General features: G+C 35.2%; 1 protein-coding gene across 1 annotated transcript; it reads left to right on the plus strand.

Annotated features, from left to right (window-relative positions):
• Positions 1-5,082: 5,082 nt before the first annotated feature.
• On the plus strand, positions 5,083-20,582 carry LOC134694199 (NACHT and WD repeat domain-containing protein 2-like). The gene is made up of 7 exons (XM_063555199.1): positions 5,083-5,523; positions 7,117-7,205; positions 10,280-10,399; positions 10,828-11,040; positions 12,833-12,977; positions 14,689-15,263; positions 15,888-20,582. Exons 1-7 carry the CDS (start codon positions 5,400-5,402, stop codon positions 19,860-19,862), a joined length of 5,241 nt encoding a protein of 1,746 aa, XP_063411269.1. The 5' UTR covers positions 5,083-5,399; the 3' UTR covers positions 19,863-20,582.
• The last annotated feature ends 661 nt before the right edge of the window (positions 20,583-21,243 follow it).

Here is a 21,243-nt window from a genome sequence, read left to right on the forward strand (position 1 = left end):
ATGTTAACTAATATAGTCATTTAAACGCTCCGATTCAAGCTCATATATATATGAAAAATCTACCAAATATGCTGAAAAATGTCACTTTTAAGATGGTTTTTGTCAAAAATGAAAGTGGCCGCATCCGTGTTCATCCTTAATCTTTAGGTAGCACTCAACAGTTACAAAATAAAATTAAAAATGAGCCCCAAAATGTTTTATCATCTCCTATTCCTGGATTTCTAATACATTAACCTAACTGTTTGTGTTGTACATGTGCATATGTATGTTATCAGTATCTTCCATAGATTTGATTTTCAAAAGTTAAAAGGGTGAAAATTAATTCCTTTTATGTGTATCCATGGCAACATTATGCATTTATTTACCAAACAATATTGAAAAAGGGGGGTGAACATGTCACACATCCCCCCAAATTTGGATCAAAGTAGAATTTCAATAACTTTGAGTGATACCTTTTAAGAAACTGTTTTCATAAATCTTCCTAATGATCAAATAAAAATTGGGTGTCTTTCGCCTCATTTTTTTCCGTAAAATCCAATCACAAAGTTCGTGCGATAAAAAGTTGGAAAAAAACACGACAATAATTGCCGGTCCAATGTATGGTAAGGACATGCAAATACGGACTGTCATACAGAAAACAGCCTATATCACATACATTACATAACCTTAATGTTCATATTAACCCGATACAAAGGCTATTTTAATACTCAGCTATCCAAAAATGAATTTTATTGCACACTAGCTCTCATATTTGAAAAATTCACAGGGGCCAAAATGCGAAACTACACGCCTAACTGTGGAGTGCTACCTTATATATGTTATGTATTATCATGAAATACAACTTACAATTAAATATTTTGGATGAACACGAATGCGGCCACTTTCGTTTTACACGGAAACCGTCTAAAATTTAACCAAAATGCTAGAATTATGAAGATTTCAGTAATTTAGCATGACTTAATAGTGCTAGTACTCGATATAAGTGCATCGTATTGTCAAAAACAGTCCATTTTTATGTAGCAGAAGCATTCTACTGTCCAATAAATAACTAAAAGTATACATTTTAACAATTTTGTAAAACTGCTATATTTTGGGGCCAAAAAGGGGTCTTACTGGACCTACTCCTTTGCAGTACAGTAGTGAACACACATACATATAATGCATTGCACGCCGCAGGAAACAATCTTCGACATGTCAAATGATTTTGATTTAAATCCGCTTCATTCCGACTCTGTTGTTAATTGCAATCATACCACATTTTTGTATTTGTCATCAACAAAGTTTTTTTATTGGCAAGATATGACATATTTTTGTTGTCCTTTGTTTTTGGCGTTGGTAACAAGCCATGAAGCACACAGAAAAAAACGGTCACCAAAAGTTATTCTGTCACGGCAACAGTTTCAGATTCACTAAGAAATTTGACAGAAAATGATAGCTTCAAATTCTACGCGTCTAAATAGTAGTTTTTCCGCAAAATGTTCAAACAGCTTTTCGTAGGCAATAAACGTAGAACTTAATATGATGAATATTTAAGCTGAACCAATGACATTTGAATGACTCATCACCTGATTTTTTCTTACAAGGGGAACACGACAGATGCCACCTTTAAATCAGGATCTGCTTAACCTCCCGGGGCACATTTGGTTGGGTTTGTATTGCTCGGTCATTAGTTTTCACGCTTTGATGTGTTTTGAATACTGTTGATTCTCTTGTGGTCCTTTTCTGTATTTTTGCCATGACGTCATCGGGTTTATTTTCGACTTATATTGAATGTAGCGTATCTCTTGCCTCCCTTTTCAGAAATTTAAACAATGAAATATTTTGGAAGGAAACGGGCCAATTTTCCACTCACAGGGTCAAAACTCTTATTTAATTATTTTTTTATACGAAACGATGAGTTTTCTATGGCATCTACATCAAATTATTTTAAACTGTAAGTAATACAAACGTAAAACTATCATTGGCGTCACGAGATGTCTGACTTCGACAGGAACATTAACATGTGGCGTTATTTCAAGAGAGAGAAAAAACACAAGTCAGTCAATAATTCTACGTTTAATATCACTGAACAACAAACAACATCACAGCTACAAACCAAATATGTGGCGAATCCAGTCATTTATAAAAAGGGGGTTTCAACCATATGTCCACATTCGAAAGCATTGATAGTCAAACAAACATATATGTACATGCATGTGTCCATGATCTTCGATACTTGTATCTTGGCATTACATAGTCCGAGATGAAAAAATATAAATATTTGCATATTTTGAGTCTCGAGACCACGAACTCTCTTGTAACTTGACGTCCATTTGAAAGTGAAAGTCAAAATGCCGAAATCGATGTAACCCGAATAATCCAGTCGTTATATTCCGACTCACTATCGATTGCTACATTAACCTCGAGAGGACACTGACCGATAGAGGGCGCTGAATTATTCGAGTTAAAATCGATGGGTCTCTGTGAAAACTGTTAAAATATGGAAATATAAAGGTCGGCAGGTAGGCGAAACTTACATAAATGAAGAGATAAATAAAAAATGAACAGATTGATGCCCGATTTATATAATTCCAAGGCCGTGAGTCGGCACCAGAAGCGACGAAGCAGTGCATCTATTTTGGGTAGGCAAATATCCACTTTTTGATATGGGACGAGCTCTGATGTCCCACGGCCCCAGCTTGTCTGGCAAAACAGCCGTTTGACGCCAGAGTAATCTCGGACTAGGCATTACACAACTTGACCTTGTCACAAGGTCATGTTACACAAGATCATGTACATTGGTTATATGCGCACTGTTGTTTGCTTATGGTTTTACATTTTTTGTATAGTTCAGTTGCACCACAGTTCCAGGATTAAGAAAGAGTTATGCTCCTACTACCATGTTTAACCCCGCCACATTATATATACATGTACCAGTCCCAATTCAAGTGTCTGTAATCCAGTGGTTGCCGTTTGTTGATGTGTAACATATTTGTTCTTCGTTCATGATATTGTACATAAGTTAGGTCGTTAGTTTTCTCTTTTGAATTGTTTTACATTTTTAATTTCAGGGCCTTTTACATATAACTATGCCGTGTGAGCTTTGCTTATTGATGAAGCACGTATTGTGAAAGGCCGTACATTGACCTATAATGGTTTACTTTTATATATTGTTATTTGGACGGAGAGTTGTCTCATTGGCACTCACACCACATCTTCCTATATCTATATAGTTCTTACTATCTGTGGCATTTGGTCTCCTGCTAAAAGTTGTTGCATTTGTAATCCTATCTCATCATTTGTTTATATCATCGGTGTTCAGTGGTGGTTCCACGGGTTAGGAACTCCCTTTTTTGATTGGCAACTAATGGTTTTGTATGGGACATATGGTTGACCCCCTTTTTATATGACTTGCATATGTTAGATGGCTATTGGTGTTGTCAGGCGCCATGTGAACTTTGATTCGACATCTTAAAAGCCCCGGTCACAACAGATGGTACGATTTTTTGTCTTGGAAGATCTATAAAATAGTTTTAAAAAATGTCGTAAAAAAATATTTCAAGTGGTCACATCAGCTACAACATGTTTACGACGGTTCCACGATGGTTCCAAGACAGAAAAAAAATCATTGTAAATGTACGGTCGTGGGTTTGTCGCAAGTCGGACGTGCAACTATCAATCGAAAGCCGTACGACAATCGTGAGTTGTTTGTGCCTATTTTTCAGGTTTCCCTGTCAATGGATGCACGAGTTACTACCATTTGCTTTAATATTGCGTTAATGTACTATACTGCCAAAACATGATCCATGGTCCATGACCTAACCCACCAACGTCGGGCGCTTCGCTGGTTCCTGTGCTGTTCACGGGTTTGAATCGACGCTAACAGGACCATATTTTTCTCTTGTTGGAGTCCGGCAAGGCGCCTATCCAGCAGGGCCAAAAGCGTTCTGGTGGAATAGCCATCCTCTTTAAACGTCAGTAGTATGTTTTTCCAAACATTCATTCCGCCAAAATGTAATCTTTTGAATAAAACGAAACTGTGTTGCACGACAAACGTACCATTGTCGTACAACAGACAATCAATGTTGTGCGAGCATATGGTACAAAATGTCGTATTCGTTAGACAATCGTGCGACTGTATCACGAGTGCCCTGCGACAGTCGTGCAACAGACGTACGATTGTTTTACTTAAAATAGTTTTTTTGTGTACCCACGACAATTTGTTTATCGCACGACAGCCACAAGACAGTAACACAATAAAAAATCGTAGAGCAAAAAAAGTTGCATGTCCAATTTTCGTCTCACGTCACACGACAGCGCCATGATGCTCAAAATATCGTGCGTCTGTCGTGCGACTGTCGTACGACGATCACAGATGACCCGCGATTTGACCAAATTTCATGCCGTGGGTTCGTTGTGACAAGGGCTTAACTGTAAGAGTTCCGTATGACACACATTACATACCAAATAAACACATTACAGTTTACTTCCCTCTTTTACTTCGGGAGACGTCAAATGGAACTATTTCCGTACCCAAATCTATGTATGTGGTTTTTTTGCCTTTCTACAGGGAAATGGTATCCAAGTGAGGTACATGCACAGACTTAACAACTGTAACTAAATAGAAAGATTAGTTCCCCTAATATAAATTGATTGTTTTTACTGAAAAGTCTCAGTCATTAACGTGATTTAATTAGCGATTGATAATAGTTATTATAATTAGCCGGTAATAGATCACGCCAATTTAGTTGTGCCATTTTAATTACTTTTATTTAGACTAACGAAGGTGAAACGGAAATTAAACTTATGTAATGCTACAATTGTATTGACTTCTTGTACTAGCTGAGATATGCATGACGTTTTATACATAGATTTAATATTATAATATGAATAACATCTATAACCGTATAAGTAATACTAATCCTTTTAAAATCTGGAAATAGAAATATCGATCAATATCTAACAAATTTAAAGAATTAAATCGTATGACAGAAATGATAAAGATTACATTAATCAATATGCAGTATACAAAATATATTTAAATATAAAAAAGTGATTTAATATTTAAATCTATATTTTTCCATTAAATAAGGAAGCATAAAGTCATTTACATGATATTTTTATGGTTAAAATTCAAATCACACCGAAAGTATATTTGATAGAATCTCTCGGTTGATTGGGACAGGTAAAATAGCCAGCCTTCTACCTGAGACATTTAAATTCGATTCAAAGCGTCCTTGGCAACCGTTGATCCATGCCCTAACGAGTCGTTGACATACTCGTGTTGATATAATTTCACACAAACATGGTGTTTTGAAAGCTTTATTTTTTATTTTGTTTTATCAAGTTTTCTTGATGACTGAAAGGGAGTGCGAGTTGTGAGTTAAGGAACCCCCTAAAATAAGGGGCGCTCATTCAAAATGGCAACAACAAATGGAGGACATCTTCCGGTGACGGCGATCTTGTCAGGACACTTACGAGGATATGAGATCCCCAACATCCCACCAAAAGTAGTCCGAGTTTTCCTGGCCTCCACAGGACAAGGTAAGCTGACCCTGATGTTTAATGCAATCTTGTTTTTTCAACGCGTTTTTCTGTCAATATTTAACGATTTTTATTGAAAGATAATGTTACCTAAAATCTATGACATGCTGCTAGGGAAACTAGATATTAATATTTGCAGTAAATATAAATTGATTGCACTGAGAACACATTTTAACATCCATTGCGCAGCGTATAAAATGAAATGTTCAGCACTATATAGGAATGATTTTTCAGAGCTAATCTTCAATTATCCCCCCTTTTTATCTTTTGAATCAACAATGTTTTATTATAAGTATAACAAAACAATGTTTCAGGCATTTTACAATAGTTAAAACACTAACAAGTAATTCTATAGAAATCCTTGACATTAGTAAGGTGGTTTCATTTTGTTTTAAAGTAAGCAAAATATTATACATAAAGGAAGGAATAAAAGGGGAGCTGTAATATTATGTATATCTTATTGATATTTGTTAAGAGCTTATGTTTGTATTGCTATAAGTGAACAGAATCAAAACAAAATTTTTATATTTGTATTCGTATTCGAGATGTGGAAATTATGTATATATCGACATTTGGGACTTAGGTCCACATTTGAATTTCACTTGAATCAAGACCATTACAGGCTTAATAATGATTTAATAGTAAATCAACTATCGAAATTTACCACTTGAATTGTAGTGTGTATATAAGTTTTAAAGAAAATAAATGAAACAGAAGCATGGTAGGACGATGTGTGTTGTCAACAGTGTCTTACTATGGCCCTTTAAATTCAAGTAAAGAAAATTCAAATTAATGTTTTAAACTAAACAATTTGGCACTCCGTCAATACAGCACATAAAGTACCAAATTTCAAAAAGCAATAAACTTGAATAAACATTAATATTAAAAGGTATATTTGAATTTCAAATTTAAAACTTTCTCATGAAAACTTTAATCGAGTTTACCTGAAGTTTGCTTGATACTTTTGACCGACCGAGTTCAATTTTATAGTTGAATTGCTTTGAAAATTTGAGATTCCATATTGATATAGTGTCAATACTAATGCATGGACATTTTAATTTAGTTGTGTTTGTGACTTTCATTACAAAATAGGTATTAAAACAAGTCAAACCGCTTGAACCCCTTCACTTTGGCTAAACACTTGAATTTATTTCCGATGCCAATCTTCACAGATTATTGTCTATATGAACCGTAGACATAACTGGTAAACTGCACACACAAAAACACAATAACTCACACCCGTACCCTTTCACTCTTTATCTTTACAACAATGGTATTCCAAAAGAGGAACGAAAGATATCAGAGGGACTGTCAAACTAGTACTCTTAAATCGAAAATAAACTGACAACGCCTGGCTAAAAATGAAAGAAGACAACGAGACTAACAATAGAAAGTCTCTAGTGTTTGTCTGTTGTGTCTTGTATACTATTATTTGTCTGGTTTTTTTTTCTTAGTTAGTCATGGCGTTGTCAGTTTATTTTCTATCTATGAATTTGAATGTCCCTCTGGTATCTTTCTTTAAGAAAGTAACTGGTTATTCAGTAAGTTACATGTATAGTTTTGATTTTTTCGGTATCTCTCTCTCTTTGACAGACACAGTGACAGAAAGGAATACACTAGTTAGAGAAGTCTATCCTCAGTTACGACAGTATTGTAGACAGAAATACGGATTGGAATTCCAGGTAATATATGGGATTACAGCTTAAAAATATTAGGTCAAAACACTGAACTATAATACTATTAAGCATTCGAGGCATTTTAAGACAGCTAATAGAGGAGTTTCTATCTAAGATCATAAAATTAGTAAATGGAGAATAACCAGACAATTTTCTTTACAAGTATTATAATTTATATCTCCAAAGAGTATGACCAACAGAAGAAATCAAATGTTTCGATGATATGACTTTTGTTTCAGTATCAATTTTGGTGATACCCTTTATGATCGCTATATGCCAGCAGAAAGAAAAAATATGAATTCAAATGGACAGACAGATATGATGAATAAACGTCAGTCAGTATCATACGATGAATAAATGTTTCTATGTACAACATTTTCAACCATTTTAAAGCTCACCAAAATTGATTTTGAAATAAAAGTCATATCATGGGTACATTTTCTTCATGGCACACATAGTATTTCTGCTTCGATGAAGGCGGAAACCTTCAAGAATAACTAGAGTACAGCGTCAAGTTTGGTCTAACTCGAATGGAGCTTACAATGTTACATTTTATTTATGGACACTTACAAGAACCCCTTTTTAGCTCACCTGGCCCGAAGGGCCAAGTGAGCTTTTCTCACCACTTGGCGTCCGTCGTCCGTCGTCGTCCGTCGTCTTTAACTTTTTACATTTTGAACTTATTCTAGAGAACCACTGAATGGAATAAAACCAAACATGGCATGAATGTTCCTTATGAGGTGCTGACCAAGTGTTGTTACTTTGTAGCCGATCCATCATTCAAGATGGCCGCCAGCGGGGGAATTAGTTTAACATAGGACCCTATGGGAAATGCATACAAATGACTTCTTTTAGAGAACCACTGAATGGAATGAAACCAAACATAACATAAATGTTCCTTTCTTAATGAGGTGCTGGCCAAGTGTTGTTACTTTGTAGCCAAATTTTATCTTTTTTTTATATGATTTCAAAAATCCAGGTAGTATCAGGTGAGCAATACAGGCTCTTGAGAGCCTCTAGTTTATAAATAGGATCTGGGAGTTAATATAATTTGTGTCCCTACATTTTACGCACATTTCACCCCTGTGGACCCCAAGGTGAACCATTGCAATCTAAATTATTTGTTTGATTTGTATATATAAAACAGTCTGAAAACACATAGCATATTTGCTTTTGAATGTTAAATAATTTACAAAAAAAAATATATGGTTGGTATTATCAATTCCTCCATCAATACGTGTTGTCCTCTTCAAAGTAGCCATACCCCACATTTATAAACCTACATTTAACTGACTTCTTAAAGGTTTACCTCTTTTCTACGTACTGATTTACCATTATTTGCTCTCTTTTAAACATACATAATGCATTTTACAGTTGTATAGTTAAAAAAGGGTCTTAGGGTTTGTTTCCCACAGTATAAAAGAAAGTTACAAAATACAGTTTCAAGGGGGTTTTAAGACCAAAAATGTGTATTTGTAAAAAAAAACTAAATGTAATGTACATGATTATATAATGTTTGTCTCTTCCTTATAATTTAATATCCATTTACAAACAAGATGCTGGTCTTTGTCCTGTGTAGTCTGTATTAGTGGTCTGCTCTCAACCAACATGATGAGATTTATAAGCAGTAAACCACAGCATCCCGTGTCTGACATTTTAACACCATGAAAATTTGTTAAAAAGAATCAACAGCATCATGACGCACGAAGGTTTAATGAAAACGTTTTTTATGTGTGCATCGGCTTGCTGTCTTATTAAGTCTCACAAAGATGAAATTAGCTAGAGAATAACAACTTTGATTGTCTCTTAATTGCACTCCGAGAACCATCCGTCTTTCCATTTACCAAAGAAACAAGTTGAAGCATTTATTAAGCTAAAGTTTGATGGATTTCATTTGGAAACCCCATTATCAAATTAATTGAGCACAAAACGTACTGATTTAGAACCTGTCTTTATATATGGATATAGTAAGAAACGTCGCAGCATGTTTTCTCTTTACACTAACGACATTGTTGTCTTGTATAAATCTTTTCATGCAGTGGATTTTTGAATTTGTAATTCACACACGTAAAACAATTAAAATTCAATAAATGGATATCTTTATGACCTGTCGCCTCTTTTTTTTCATTTTAAATTTGATTCATTACAGAGTTTAATCTAAATACTGCACCAACGCTATCTATAGTTTAAAATCTACGAAAATCAGTTGAATCTATAAATAAAGTTAAACTCATATGTTAAAGGTGTTATATTTATTTGAAATACAAGTATTAATATAAAAAAGGATGTAACTGCTATAACTTTAAATGGACTAGATTTAATTACATAGGTGTAATTTGTCGATTGATTGGAAGTCGCTTAAGAACCACAGTGTATGCTAGATTCAATGCGTTTTTTGTTGTACTTTTCTCGTTTTCCTATATACATGTATTCGCCCCATATTTTAAGGGGAAAGGTATATAGTATATAATTTTCAAAAACAATTCATGTCAAGAAATACAAGTCGTGTTTGATTTGGAATACATTCATACACTTTTGATGTCTCAAAAGGGGCAGAACAGTTTTCTTAAGATAACCCAAATATGAAAGTACACATATGAATATGGACCTACAGCGATGTAACAATTCCATATACACTATGTTGTCAATGGTATAGCAGTATAACTAATGGTTCAAGATACATGTTGGTGACCTGCTGCTGTTGTTTTTTTTATTTGGTCGGGTTGTTGTCTCTTTGACACATTCCCCATTTCCATTCTCAATTTTATGTGATATCATTTTTTATTCTCACTTCAATCTAATTTTTAGTGCTATATTTTTTGCTTTAGATTAAAAGAAAAAAAATGCAGGTCAAGTTCCATTTTTCAGTTTTCATTCATCGATACGTTTGCTGTAAGGGAATTATCTGTTGCAGCCGTTTTAATTTTTTTCTTTCCTTTATATCATAATCCTATCGATAGTCACAATATCTTTAGAATTTCTGGTCTTTCATATTAGTAGTAGCACTTAAATCAAAATCATTCAACGGTTTAACCCAGCTGATCATTTTATTAACATAGTTTCTTCTTTTTTGTTTTTAGATTGTGGATCTGGACTGGGGTCTACCGACAGATAGTTTGCATGCAGACCAAAGCCTTACAGACTTCAAACTTCGTGAAATAAGACGATGTCAAAGATATACTGCTGGACCTACGTTTGTCGTAAGTGAACGTGTATATTTATAGGTTTTGTTTTCATTCATTTAAATGGCATTGAGGCTAGTTGAGATACGAACAACTTTAAAAGAGGCTTTTAACAATTTGTGATGGTAAAGAAATCATTTTGTCTTACACTCTAATGTCGGTAGCTTAACTTCGTGGTTAATATCATACAAACAACAGCATAAAAAATATAGATTAAACGCGATATAGTTATCACATTTAACAATGAGTATGATATCCCTAACAGAAAGATTTGAAGGTCAATTCCTAAATTTTCACGCTTAGTAAGTGGTAGTTAGTGAAAGAGTTGAGTTTAAATTTTGAAACACACTTTATATTAAACTCTTCAGGTTAGACTAGCTCTTACATTTGTGTACTTCAACAAAAGACATGCATATTTTATGAATCTATTTAAACTTATATTTTAGGCTATAATTGGTCAGAGATATGGCAACAAAGTTTTGCAGACGTCAATCCCGGCTGAGGAATATGACCTTATTAGAATGGTACTCCATAAACACAAAGGTAGAGAGACAAGGGCAGCCCCAATACTGGATAAGTGGTACATCAAGGACAATAACTCTATTGCTCCTGTCTTTGTGCTACAAGATGTCGCTTCAGTCATTCCGGACATAATATCAGTAAGCATTACATATGTTAGTTCTGTTTTTTTCAAAATGTCAGGAAAAAATGTCTCTTTATGCTAAAGTTGTATAATGCTATTGAATTTAATGATTTTAAAATTTATTTTTTAAATCAACCTAATACATGTAATACCCCACGCAACGAAGTTGGGGATGGTATAATGTGTTTGACCCATCTGTCGGTCTGTCCGTCAGTACGTCAGCCCGTCAGTCCTGTTTATTGTCATCGCAACTCCTCTGAAACCACACAACAAAATGTCATGAAACTTTGTAGATAAAAAAAGACATACTATGCAGGTGTGCATATCAAAAGATTTTTTTGTTTTTCTTATACAATTTTTCTTACAGTTTTTTTTAGCTCACCTGGCCCGAAGGGCCAAGTGAGCTTTTCCCATCACTTTGCGTCCGGCGTCCGTCGTCGTCCGTCGTCCGGCGTCCGTCGTCGTTGTTAACTTTTACAAAAATCTTCTCCTCTGAAACTACTGGTCCAAATTGAACCAAACTTGGCCACAATCATCATTGGGGTATCTAGTTTAAAAAATGTGTGGCGTGATCCGGTCAACCAACCAAGATGGCCGCCACGGCTAAAAATAGAACATAGGGGTAAAATGCAGTTTTTGGCTTATAACTCAAACACCAAAGCATTTAGAGGAAATCTGACAAGGGGTGAAATTGTTTATCAGGTTAAGATCTATCTGCCCTGAAATTTTCAGGTGAATCGGTCAAACTGTTGTTGGGTTGCTGCCCCTGAATTGGTAATTTTGTGGAAATTTTGCAGTTTTTGGTTATTATCTTGAATATTATTATAGATAAAGATAAACTGTAAACAGCAATAATGTTAAGCAAAGTAGGATTTACAAAAAAGTCAACATGACCGAAATGGTCAGTTGACCCGTTTAGGAGTTATTGCTCTTTATAGTAAATTTTTAACCATTTTTCGTAAATCTTAGTTATCTTTTACAAAAATCTTCTCCTCTGAAACTACTGGGCCAAATTAATCCAGACTTGGCAATAATCATCTTTGGGGTATCTAGTTTTAAAAATGTGTCCGGTGACCCGACTATCAAATCAAGATGGCCGCCACAGCTAAAAATAGAACATAGGGGTAAAATGCAGTTTTTGGCTTATAACTCAAAAACCAAAGCATTTAGAGCAAATCCAACAAGGGGTAAAATTATTAATCAGATCAAGATCTATCTGCTCTATAATTTTCAGATGAATCTGACAACCAATTGTTGGGTTGCTGCCCCTGAATCTCTAATTTTAAGGAAATTTTGCTGTTTTTGGTTATTATCTTAAATTTTATTATAGATAGAGATAAACTGTAAACAGCAATTATGTTCAGCAAAGTAAGATTTACAAATAAGTCAACATGACCGAAATGGTCAATTGACCCCCTAAGGAGTAATTGTCCTTTATAGTCAATTTTTAACAATTTTCATAAAATTTGTAAATTTTTATTAACATTTTCCACTGAAACTACTGGGCCAAGTTCATTATAGATAGAGATAAATGTAAGCAGCAAGACTAGTAAAGTAAGATTTACAAACACATCACCATCACCAAAACACAATTTTGTCATGAATCCATCTGCTTCCTTTGTTTAATATTCACATAGACCAAGGTGAGCGACACAGGCTCTTTGGAGCCTCTAGTTTATTTCTCCAGTGACAATGTGGGAACGTTGAGTATGTGAGCGCGCTCACTACGTTTCTTAAATTTATCTTGGATGTAATTCCAACTATATTTATGCGATCTTTATGTTTATGCTTTTATATTTTATTTAAAGAACGACAAGGAGAAGCAAAATAAAGCTGACCAAGAATGGAAAGAAGCTGAAACTGAGATGAAAAGATTGTTGAATAAAGGAGCAGAATTTTGTTACCTCGAAGGTCTAATTGACTCAGATACAAAACAAAAGTACACTATGTCAGGTATGTATTAGATTAGGGTAATCTCCTTAGTAGTTGTAAAAGACATTTGTAATGCTAAAGGGATTAATGCTATCTAGGAAAGTTATTGTTTTATATAGTTATCAAGTGATTAGTTTAGTTGAGAGTAAGTTGGGTGTTGGATAATATAAGTATCTAGTTCGTGTGTTTGTTTTTGTTTTCTCCTCGTCTCTGATGGCTAACTGTACACTAACATAACAATGAAATTATGATTTGGTTGACCATCTGTTAATTTCCTTACGTAAGAAAACATCTGTAAGTCATTTGAGCATATTTTACAATTTATTTTACAAAGATGTTGTTGTTGTTAAATAAGCCCCTATCATAATTGATTATTCCATCACCAAACGCGACTTATCACCGAATGCGTGTACTTACAATGAACAACGGGGGTTTTACTTGTGGAACCGAAAATGTCTATCCCTTCTGGTGAACTTTCAATGAACCACACGTGGGTTTTACTTGTTGAACAGGAACTATCTATACCTTCTGGTGCACTTTCAATGAACCACACGTGAGTTTTACTTGTGGATCAGGAACTGTCTATCCCTTCTGGTGCACTTACAATGAACCACACGTGGGTTTTACTTGTGGAACAGGAACTGTCTATCCCTTCTGGTGCACTTACAATGAACCACACGTGAGTTTTACTTGTGGATCAGGAACTGTCTATCCCTTCTGGTGCACTTACAATGAACCACACGTGGGTTTTACTTGTGGAACAGGAACTGTCTATCCCTTCTGGTGCACTTACAATGAACCACACGTGGGTTTTACTTGTGGAACAGGAACTGTCTATCCCTTCTGGTGCACTTTCAATGAACCACACGTGGGTTTTACTTGTGGAACAGGAACTGTCTATCCCTTCTGGTGTACTTTCATTGAACCACACGTGGGTTTTACTTGTGGAACAGGAACTGTCTATCCCTTCTGGTGCACTTACAATGAACCACACGTGGGTTTTACTTGTGGAACAGGAACTGTCTATCCCTTCTGGTGCACTTACAATGAACCACACGTGGATTTTACTTGTGGATCAGGAACTGTCTATCCCTTCTGGTGCACTTACAATGAACCACACGTGGGTTTTACTTGTGGAACAGGAACTGTCTATCCCTTCTGGTGCACTTGTGTTTACCTCTATATTTTGTTCGTGTATTTATCTGTCTGAGAAGTGTTTTGTTTACCGTTTTGTTTTCCTCCGTGTCTGTACTACATGTATTTTTAGCCATGGAGTTCTCTTGGGTTTCTTCCGACTATTGGTTTTTATTGCTTCCTTTGTAACATCTCCATCTTTAATGGATACGAAAGACCATTGTTATACTTACGAAAATGATTGGTGGTAAGAAGTAGAAAAGTTACTGTTTAAATAGTTCATACCCACCATCTTCATTTTTCACACTAATTTAGTAAAGCATCTGAATAAAGTGAGATTTAGGGTACACTTTTAGTTTCCTTGGTTTTAAATGGGTATTAACAGTACATTATGTTGAACATTTTATAATGGTGTAAAAGTATATGGAAATTTTATTGTTATAGACGATTAATTTGTATTCAACATCAAAAGATTCTTAGTTAAGAAACGTGTATATTATATATGTGAAATTGAAATAAAAAGCAGTTTCATCTTAATTAGAAATGTTGATTGTATAGGATTTTATTAAAGTCTCAATGTACTGTTTTAATATTTTAGAATTTGAAAATCAAACACAGATCGGAATTGAAGAAAGCAGCTGTCCATCTTCTCTTGGTGTTGTACTTCTACGAAGAATTGTAGATTTGACAAACTATATAGATGACCCTAAAGCTCCTATATTTACCGAGATATTATACAACGACAAGACCGAAGAGTATGAAACAGATACAGTATCGAGTCACCTACTCAGTAAAATGGCAAACAGACTCAGAAATTTAGTTTCAGAAAACAACACAACATCATTCGACGTTTTGTGGAGATATGATGATGTCATCAGCCCAGAACTACACAAAGATTATCTGAAATCATTCTGCGATAATTTTAAAAACAAATTAATAACACTTATTGACAACGAGGCTTCAAAAGTACCAGTTGACGTAGAGCCAGAAATATGTGAAGAGGCGTTGAGTCATTTAATGCGATGCCGTGATTTGGCCGATGATTTCTGTGTCAGAGCTGAAGAATTAGTTGCCTTACAAAGCTACCTCCAAAATAATTACAACCATCCCATTGTCATCCATGGTGCCTCAGGATCTGGGAAGAGTACACTGATTTCAAAGTTGTGTGTTGAGGTTAGTAAAAACCTGATAAATATAGCAACAAGTAAAGTAATGTGCATCCATGGCAATTGTTTGCAGGTATTACAAGTAATCATGTATTGAATCGTGTTTAAAAAGGATAAGTAGTTCTATCTTTAAATTACGTTTTTATCCCATTTTAATATATAGACTCATTTTTACTAAGTATTTTGTGATTCCGAACATGTTACATTACAACAACAGTTAAAATGCATTAGGCGAAGAGAAAAAAAAACAATTTCAAAACCAAATATATCATTTTATACTTCGATTCTATATATGGAAAAGGTAACTATTCTACATGTACTGTAAATTAATATATGCATGGATGTTTCACGATAAATCACAATTTTGTATAGTACCACTAGATTATCAAAATCGTCTGATTAGGACTAGTAATGACTCTTCAGTAGATACGGTAGTTAGTACGTTATACACAAACAAACATATCACCCTGAATATACATGAGACATTTGCCAATGGACGAAAATCATTGAATTTTTTTTTTTTTTATAAGCAATGTATGTATAATGCTCCTTAGAATTTAAATGAATTAAAAACAGTCAACAATTTTACATAATGGTGTGTTCAAATTCCATTCTTGTTTTCTGTTTTCAGATACCAGAAGTGTTCAACAAGAATGCAATAACTATTGTACGATATGTTGGGTATACGTCTAGAAGTTCCGATATCAAACAGTTGCTAAGCAGTCTATGTACCCAGATCTTAGTTGCGTTGGGGAAAGAGAATAACGAAATTCCAAAAGATTTCAAAGACCAACAAAATCTGTTCCACAATTTACTAAAGCACATTCCAGACGACAAACTGTTGATAATATTATTGGATGGAATAGAGCAGATTTCAAAGGACTACAATGCTCACTTGTTGTCATGGCTACCTGGTCAATTGCCAACAAATGTTAAAATCATTTTAACAACTGATCCTGTTTCTAACAAAATTCTGGAAAAACTGAAGAAAGACGTCGTTACAAATGAATCGTCATTCATTGAACTCCGAGATTTAGATGTTGAATCATGCGTACTTACACTGGACTTTTTTCTGTTTCGATATGGACGGAAACTTACCGATCAACAGAAAATGGCATTTCAAAGTGCATTTTCAAAACATCCATGTCTTCTTTACATTAGTCTTTGTGCTGAGAAAGCTCGTTACTTGAAATCCACTGAAACGATGGAAAACGTTATTTTTCCAGAAAATACTGTTGATGCAATAAATAGATTATTCGATGAATTAGAAACGGAGCATGGAACCACGTTGGTTTCCCGCGCAATGTGCTATCTTGTGGCATCAATGACGGGATTAGGAGATCTGGAAATGGAAGATGTTCTCTCAATGGACGACGATGTTCTAAATTCTATTTACGTCACGCACCATCCACCAACAAGACGTATACCGTATATAAAGTGGCTGCGTTTAAAGGAAGTAATCAATAGGTTCCTTCTAGAGAGAGTTACCAATGGTGTAACATTTTATTATTGGCGGCATGACCAGTTTGCGGACGTCATTCGAGAACGATATATGAAAGATGAAAGCATAGGGAAGACTGTCCACTCTTTGCTAGCCGATTATTTCCTTGGCACATGGGCAAATAAACCAAAACCCATTTCACCAATATCAAATGAATGTAGCGCTGTAATAAAAGCGTCTGGAACCAGCGGCGAACGCTTTGTACCGGAACAACCTTTGACCTTTCAACTTGATAACAGTCCAGTAAGATTTAATCGCAGGATGTACGACCAGGTACCTAGAAATTTGTATAAAGCAGAAAGATTTGATGAACTTAATAAACTGATTTTGTTTAATTATGAATGGATATACAGCAAAACGAAAGCTTTGTCACTTCAGCATATTTTTGCAGACTTTGCTTTAAACCCCGGTGTGGAGGCTCATTTAGTTGAAGAAGCTTTGCGTGTTGCAGAAGCTACAATCGAAACCGATATCAACAATATGGCACCTGAGATTTCCGGGCATCTCCTACCATACTACAAAACTCTTCCTAATATCAAAGCTTTAGTATATCAGTGTGATACGGCCGGTTTGAAACACTGTGCAATGGTGCCAAACTTTTCTTACTTGCAAGTTCCTGGAAGCTCTCTTCAGTTTACATTTAGCACTGAAGTTCCGTCTGATTACTTCCGGTTTATGAAAGATGAACGATTTCTTCTGTCAAAGCACCGTGATTCTCCATACATAAATGTATTTGACATGATCACAGGTGAAACCAAGAAGAATATTTTTACATCAAATGGCGCGCTTTACGTTACGCCTGACGGTGCAAAATTTCTTATTGTAGACCATGTGACCGAAAAGGCCATTAAAGTTCACAAATCTGAGACGGGAGAATTCATTGGTCAGTTGATCGTACTAAATAACATCGATGTGAAACCAAAAGAGAAATACAAGATAGCCGACATTTGTCTGACCAATGACAGACTGTGTGTGTTAGTTACTACTGATGTAAGTTACCTGTGTATAGCGGACATAGAATCTTGCCAGTTCTTACAGATCATATGTCTAGATGGACGTTCGGACATGTGTAGAATCTCGAATGATGGTCAGTTCGTGTTCTGTAATTCTAATGAGTTTCTTCTATCCTACGACATGTACTCACTCGAACATATTTATACCCTAGCAATAGCTTATCGACCAGTCTCAATGGCCTTTACCAAAGATGGATGCAGAGCTTATCTGTGCAATGAATCCGAAACGAAACTGACAATCATTCATTTGCATCGTGGGTCAGTTGAAATGGTGTATAAAACAGTACTAGATGAAGACATGCCGAACGACAGACTTCAAAATCTGTGCATTTCACCAAATGATGAGATGGTGCTTGTACGAGGTCTAGAGAACATTGTGGTATATGGACGATCAAATGAAAAGGTTATTGCAAGGTTTCCTAGACCAAAGGATGTCCCAAAAGAGTTTAAACTGCCAAAGAGGAATATTGTAGAACTGAGTTATAAACAAGCAGAATTTTCAAGAGATGGTAAATTTGTTATTGGCACAATATTTCGTAACATTTATCTTTGGCAAATATCAACAGGCAATCTTATCACCACAATACAAGCACCAGTTGGTATTATTGCAAGGCTAATGGTTTGTCAAAAGAGTAGCCACGTCGTAACGCAGCTGGACCACTCAAACGAGATACAAGTTTGGAATATAGGTGATGCTGTGAATCAGGTCGATATGCTTGACAAATTATCAGGACCAATAGTTGACGTCCAAGTCACGTCCGACAACTCAATTGCATATGTTGTATGCAAAAATAGCGACGAAATAGGTGTAATTGACATGTGCAGTGGTGTCATGTTGGATTTACTTACACATGATAGCAACGTAAAGGATTTTGCTATCACCCCAAGTGGAAGTTATGCCCTGGTATCTACATCAACAAAAAAGAAAGACATTTCAAACAAACTATGGGATATGTCAGAAAGACAAATTATAAAGGAATTTGGAAATGCCGTCGGGTTTTGTATATCACCGCATCAAGAATCTTACATTTTATTCGTGTCACAAGAAAACATGAAATATCAAGCTCCCTATTCTGTCACTATGTTTAGATTTATTGGAGATGCTTTCCATGAATATGTTCATCCGTTGGCTTTGAAATTCGTACTTGACAAACCGTTTCTGACCTATGATGACAAATATTTAGTAGTTCTTACAGCACAGGATCACATACAGACAAAGGCAGCTTATGACACTCCAACCATCTGTACATTTTCAATGGAAGAAGATATGAAAGTTGCGTATTTCACACCGGAAAGTTTCGAAGGTTCTGTCAATATTGGGTCAATACTAAAGTTGATGCCTTGTAAGAACAATCCATATACGATTGCAGTACTTTATGAATCAAGTGATGATATCAACAAAAACTATTACGCAAATGAATCCGGAATGGGTCGCGGATTTCTTATTCTTGACATCTGCAGTGGGTCTTTGATTAGCATATGCTACCCATTCATGCCGAATGAACCAAGAGTTGATAGGGGCATTCTTTTTGCCGACGACTTTTCATTTTGCCTCGACGATCTGTCAAATATATTCGACATAGGGCAACAAGACTATATTGGCCGATTAACAGATATTGGCGTTATGCCATGCTTAACGGCATTAAATGGTGACGTCATTGTTTATTGTGACAACACAAAACTGCTTGTAGTGCGTGTGCGTGATGGAAATACTATCGCCGCTTGCGACGTTCATTCCCGATTGTGCAAGTTAAAATTGTGTCCAAATGAGAGAACACTAATTGCCGGATGTGAAGACGGAACCATAGCCTCATACGTCATTATCGACCCGGAAGCAGATGATCCTGAATCAATCGTTCAACATCTAGGCAGTAGGCAAGTTGAAAACAGTGGTGAAATGGATGGGCGTATGTCCCGATCGTGGGATAAAGTGTCAAGTGAAGCAAACCTTTCTCGACCACCATCTGCAATGAGCAATGGTCCCAAAGAAAGAATACTCTTGAACAAAGTCGAACACATGCCAGTAGTAAGACCGAGCTCTGATACACTTTTGTACCTTAATGCAAACTCAAAAACATGTTCTGTTATGTAATTCATTATAGTCTAGTCTTAGTTTATGTTCAGAAACTTCGGTTTTCTTTGGGTTTTTTATGTATACGGTATGCATGCCACATATTAATTTATACTACTTTACATAGTGACTTGCATTGCTCAACTTGCTTAATAACTGTTTGGTCTGTTCCAATTTTATAATTGATTTATAGGTTTTTTTAAAGCAGCCTTTTTATATATCATTGGCTTTTTATCGAGATATATCACTGCAGTCATGTGCATTTGCCTAACAGAAGATGTTGAGACAATGCACACATAATATACAGTATATTTAAGATCTGATTTCATGAAAATTAATTGCTATGTTTTTTATTCAAGATGCACAGCCGAATTTGCGCATCTTATTTGTCTTTTTGACGATTTGCGCCAATCTTCCTTATCACTTTAATAAAATAGTAATAGCAATGAAAATATAGTCTGTAATATTCTAAAAACATATCTTAATTAGCAGGTAAAGCAAGATGGTCTGGCAATTTAAAACTCTTTTTCTTATATATAAGTAAGATGAAATACTTATTTGTAAAAACAGGACAATATAGGTTGAAATAATATAAACGTTTCGTATATTTCGGAAACGTCACTATATGGTCCAATATATTTATTGTTGTATTTTAACTACCAAACAAGTGCTCTTAATATACAATTGTTAGAAGCCAAAGTCTGTGATATTTGTATACTTGTTATTAAAACTACGTAACTGTAAGAATAGTTCTATTCTTTGATGTGAATACAAGAAAATAAAGAGTGAACGTCAATGAGACAACATCCCAACAACTCAATAAAACCAAAGGATCCAGTCCATTGCCTTTTGATATATATATAATATACAGAAAAAAAGAATATGTGGTATGATTGCCAATGCTACAAAAACATCTATCCACAAGAAACCAAATGATACAGAAATTAACAACTATTGGATAACTTGTAGCCTTCAACAATGAGCAAATCCAATACCACATAGTCAGCTATAAAGGTCTCGAAATGACAAAATGTAAAACAATTCAAACGAGAAAACTAAAAATATTCAACATGTTTAAAATGTTCAATCTATGAATATGATAGTGAAAATTCTAGGACAGCAAAGTGTTAATTCAAGGTTTCATCTATAATGATGTTTGTGGTGATCGTCAATAACACGTGGTTACCTGAATGAAGTTATCACTAGATTAAAACTGATAGTAAAACTTTACGCTGGATTATAACTGAATCAATTTATGATCACTTGATTATAACTGATTTAGAATTTTCAAGGGACATCTACTTGTAATGTACTAATTGACGATAGCCACTATTTGAGAGGGACCTAGTTACACTATCGAGTCATCTACTCCGTCCTCAGCCATCAGTGTGGTTCCTATCGG

This window comes from Mytilus trossulus, chromosome 1 (genome assembly GCF_036588685.1).
Source record: "Mytilus trossulus isolate FHL-02 chromosome 1, PNRI_Mtr1.1.1.hap1, whole genome shotgun sequence".
In the NCBI taxonomy this organism is placed as follows: domain Eukaryota; kingdom Metazoa; phylum Mollusca; class Bivalvia; order Mytilida; family Mytilidae; genus Mytilus; species Mytilus trossulus.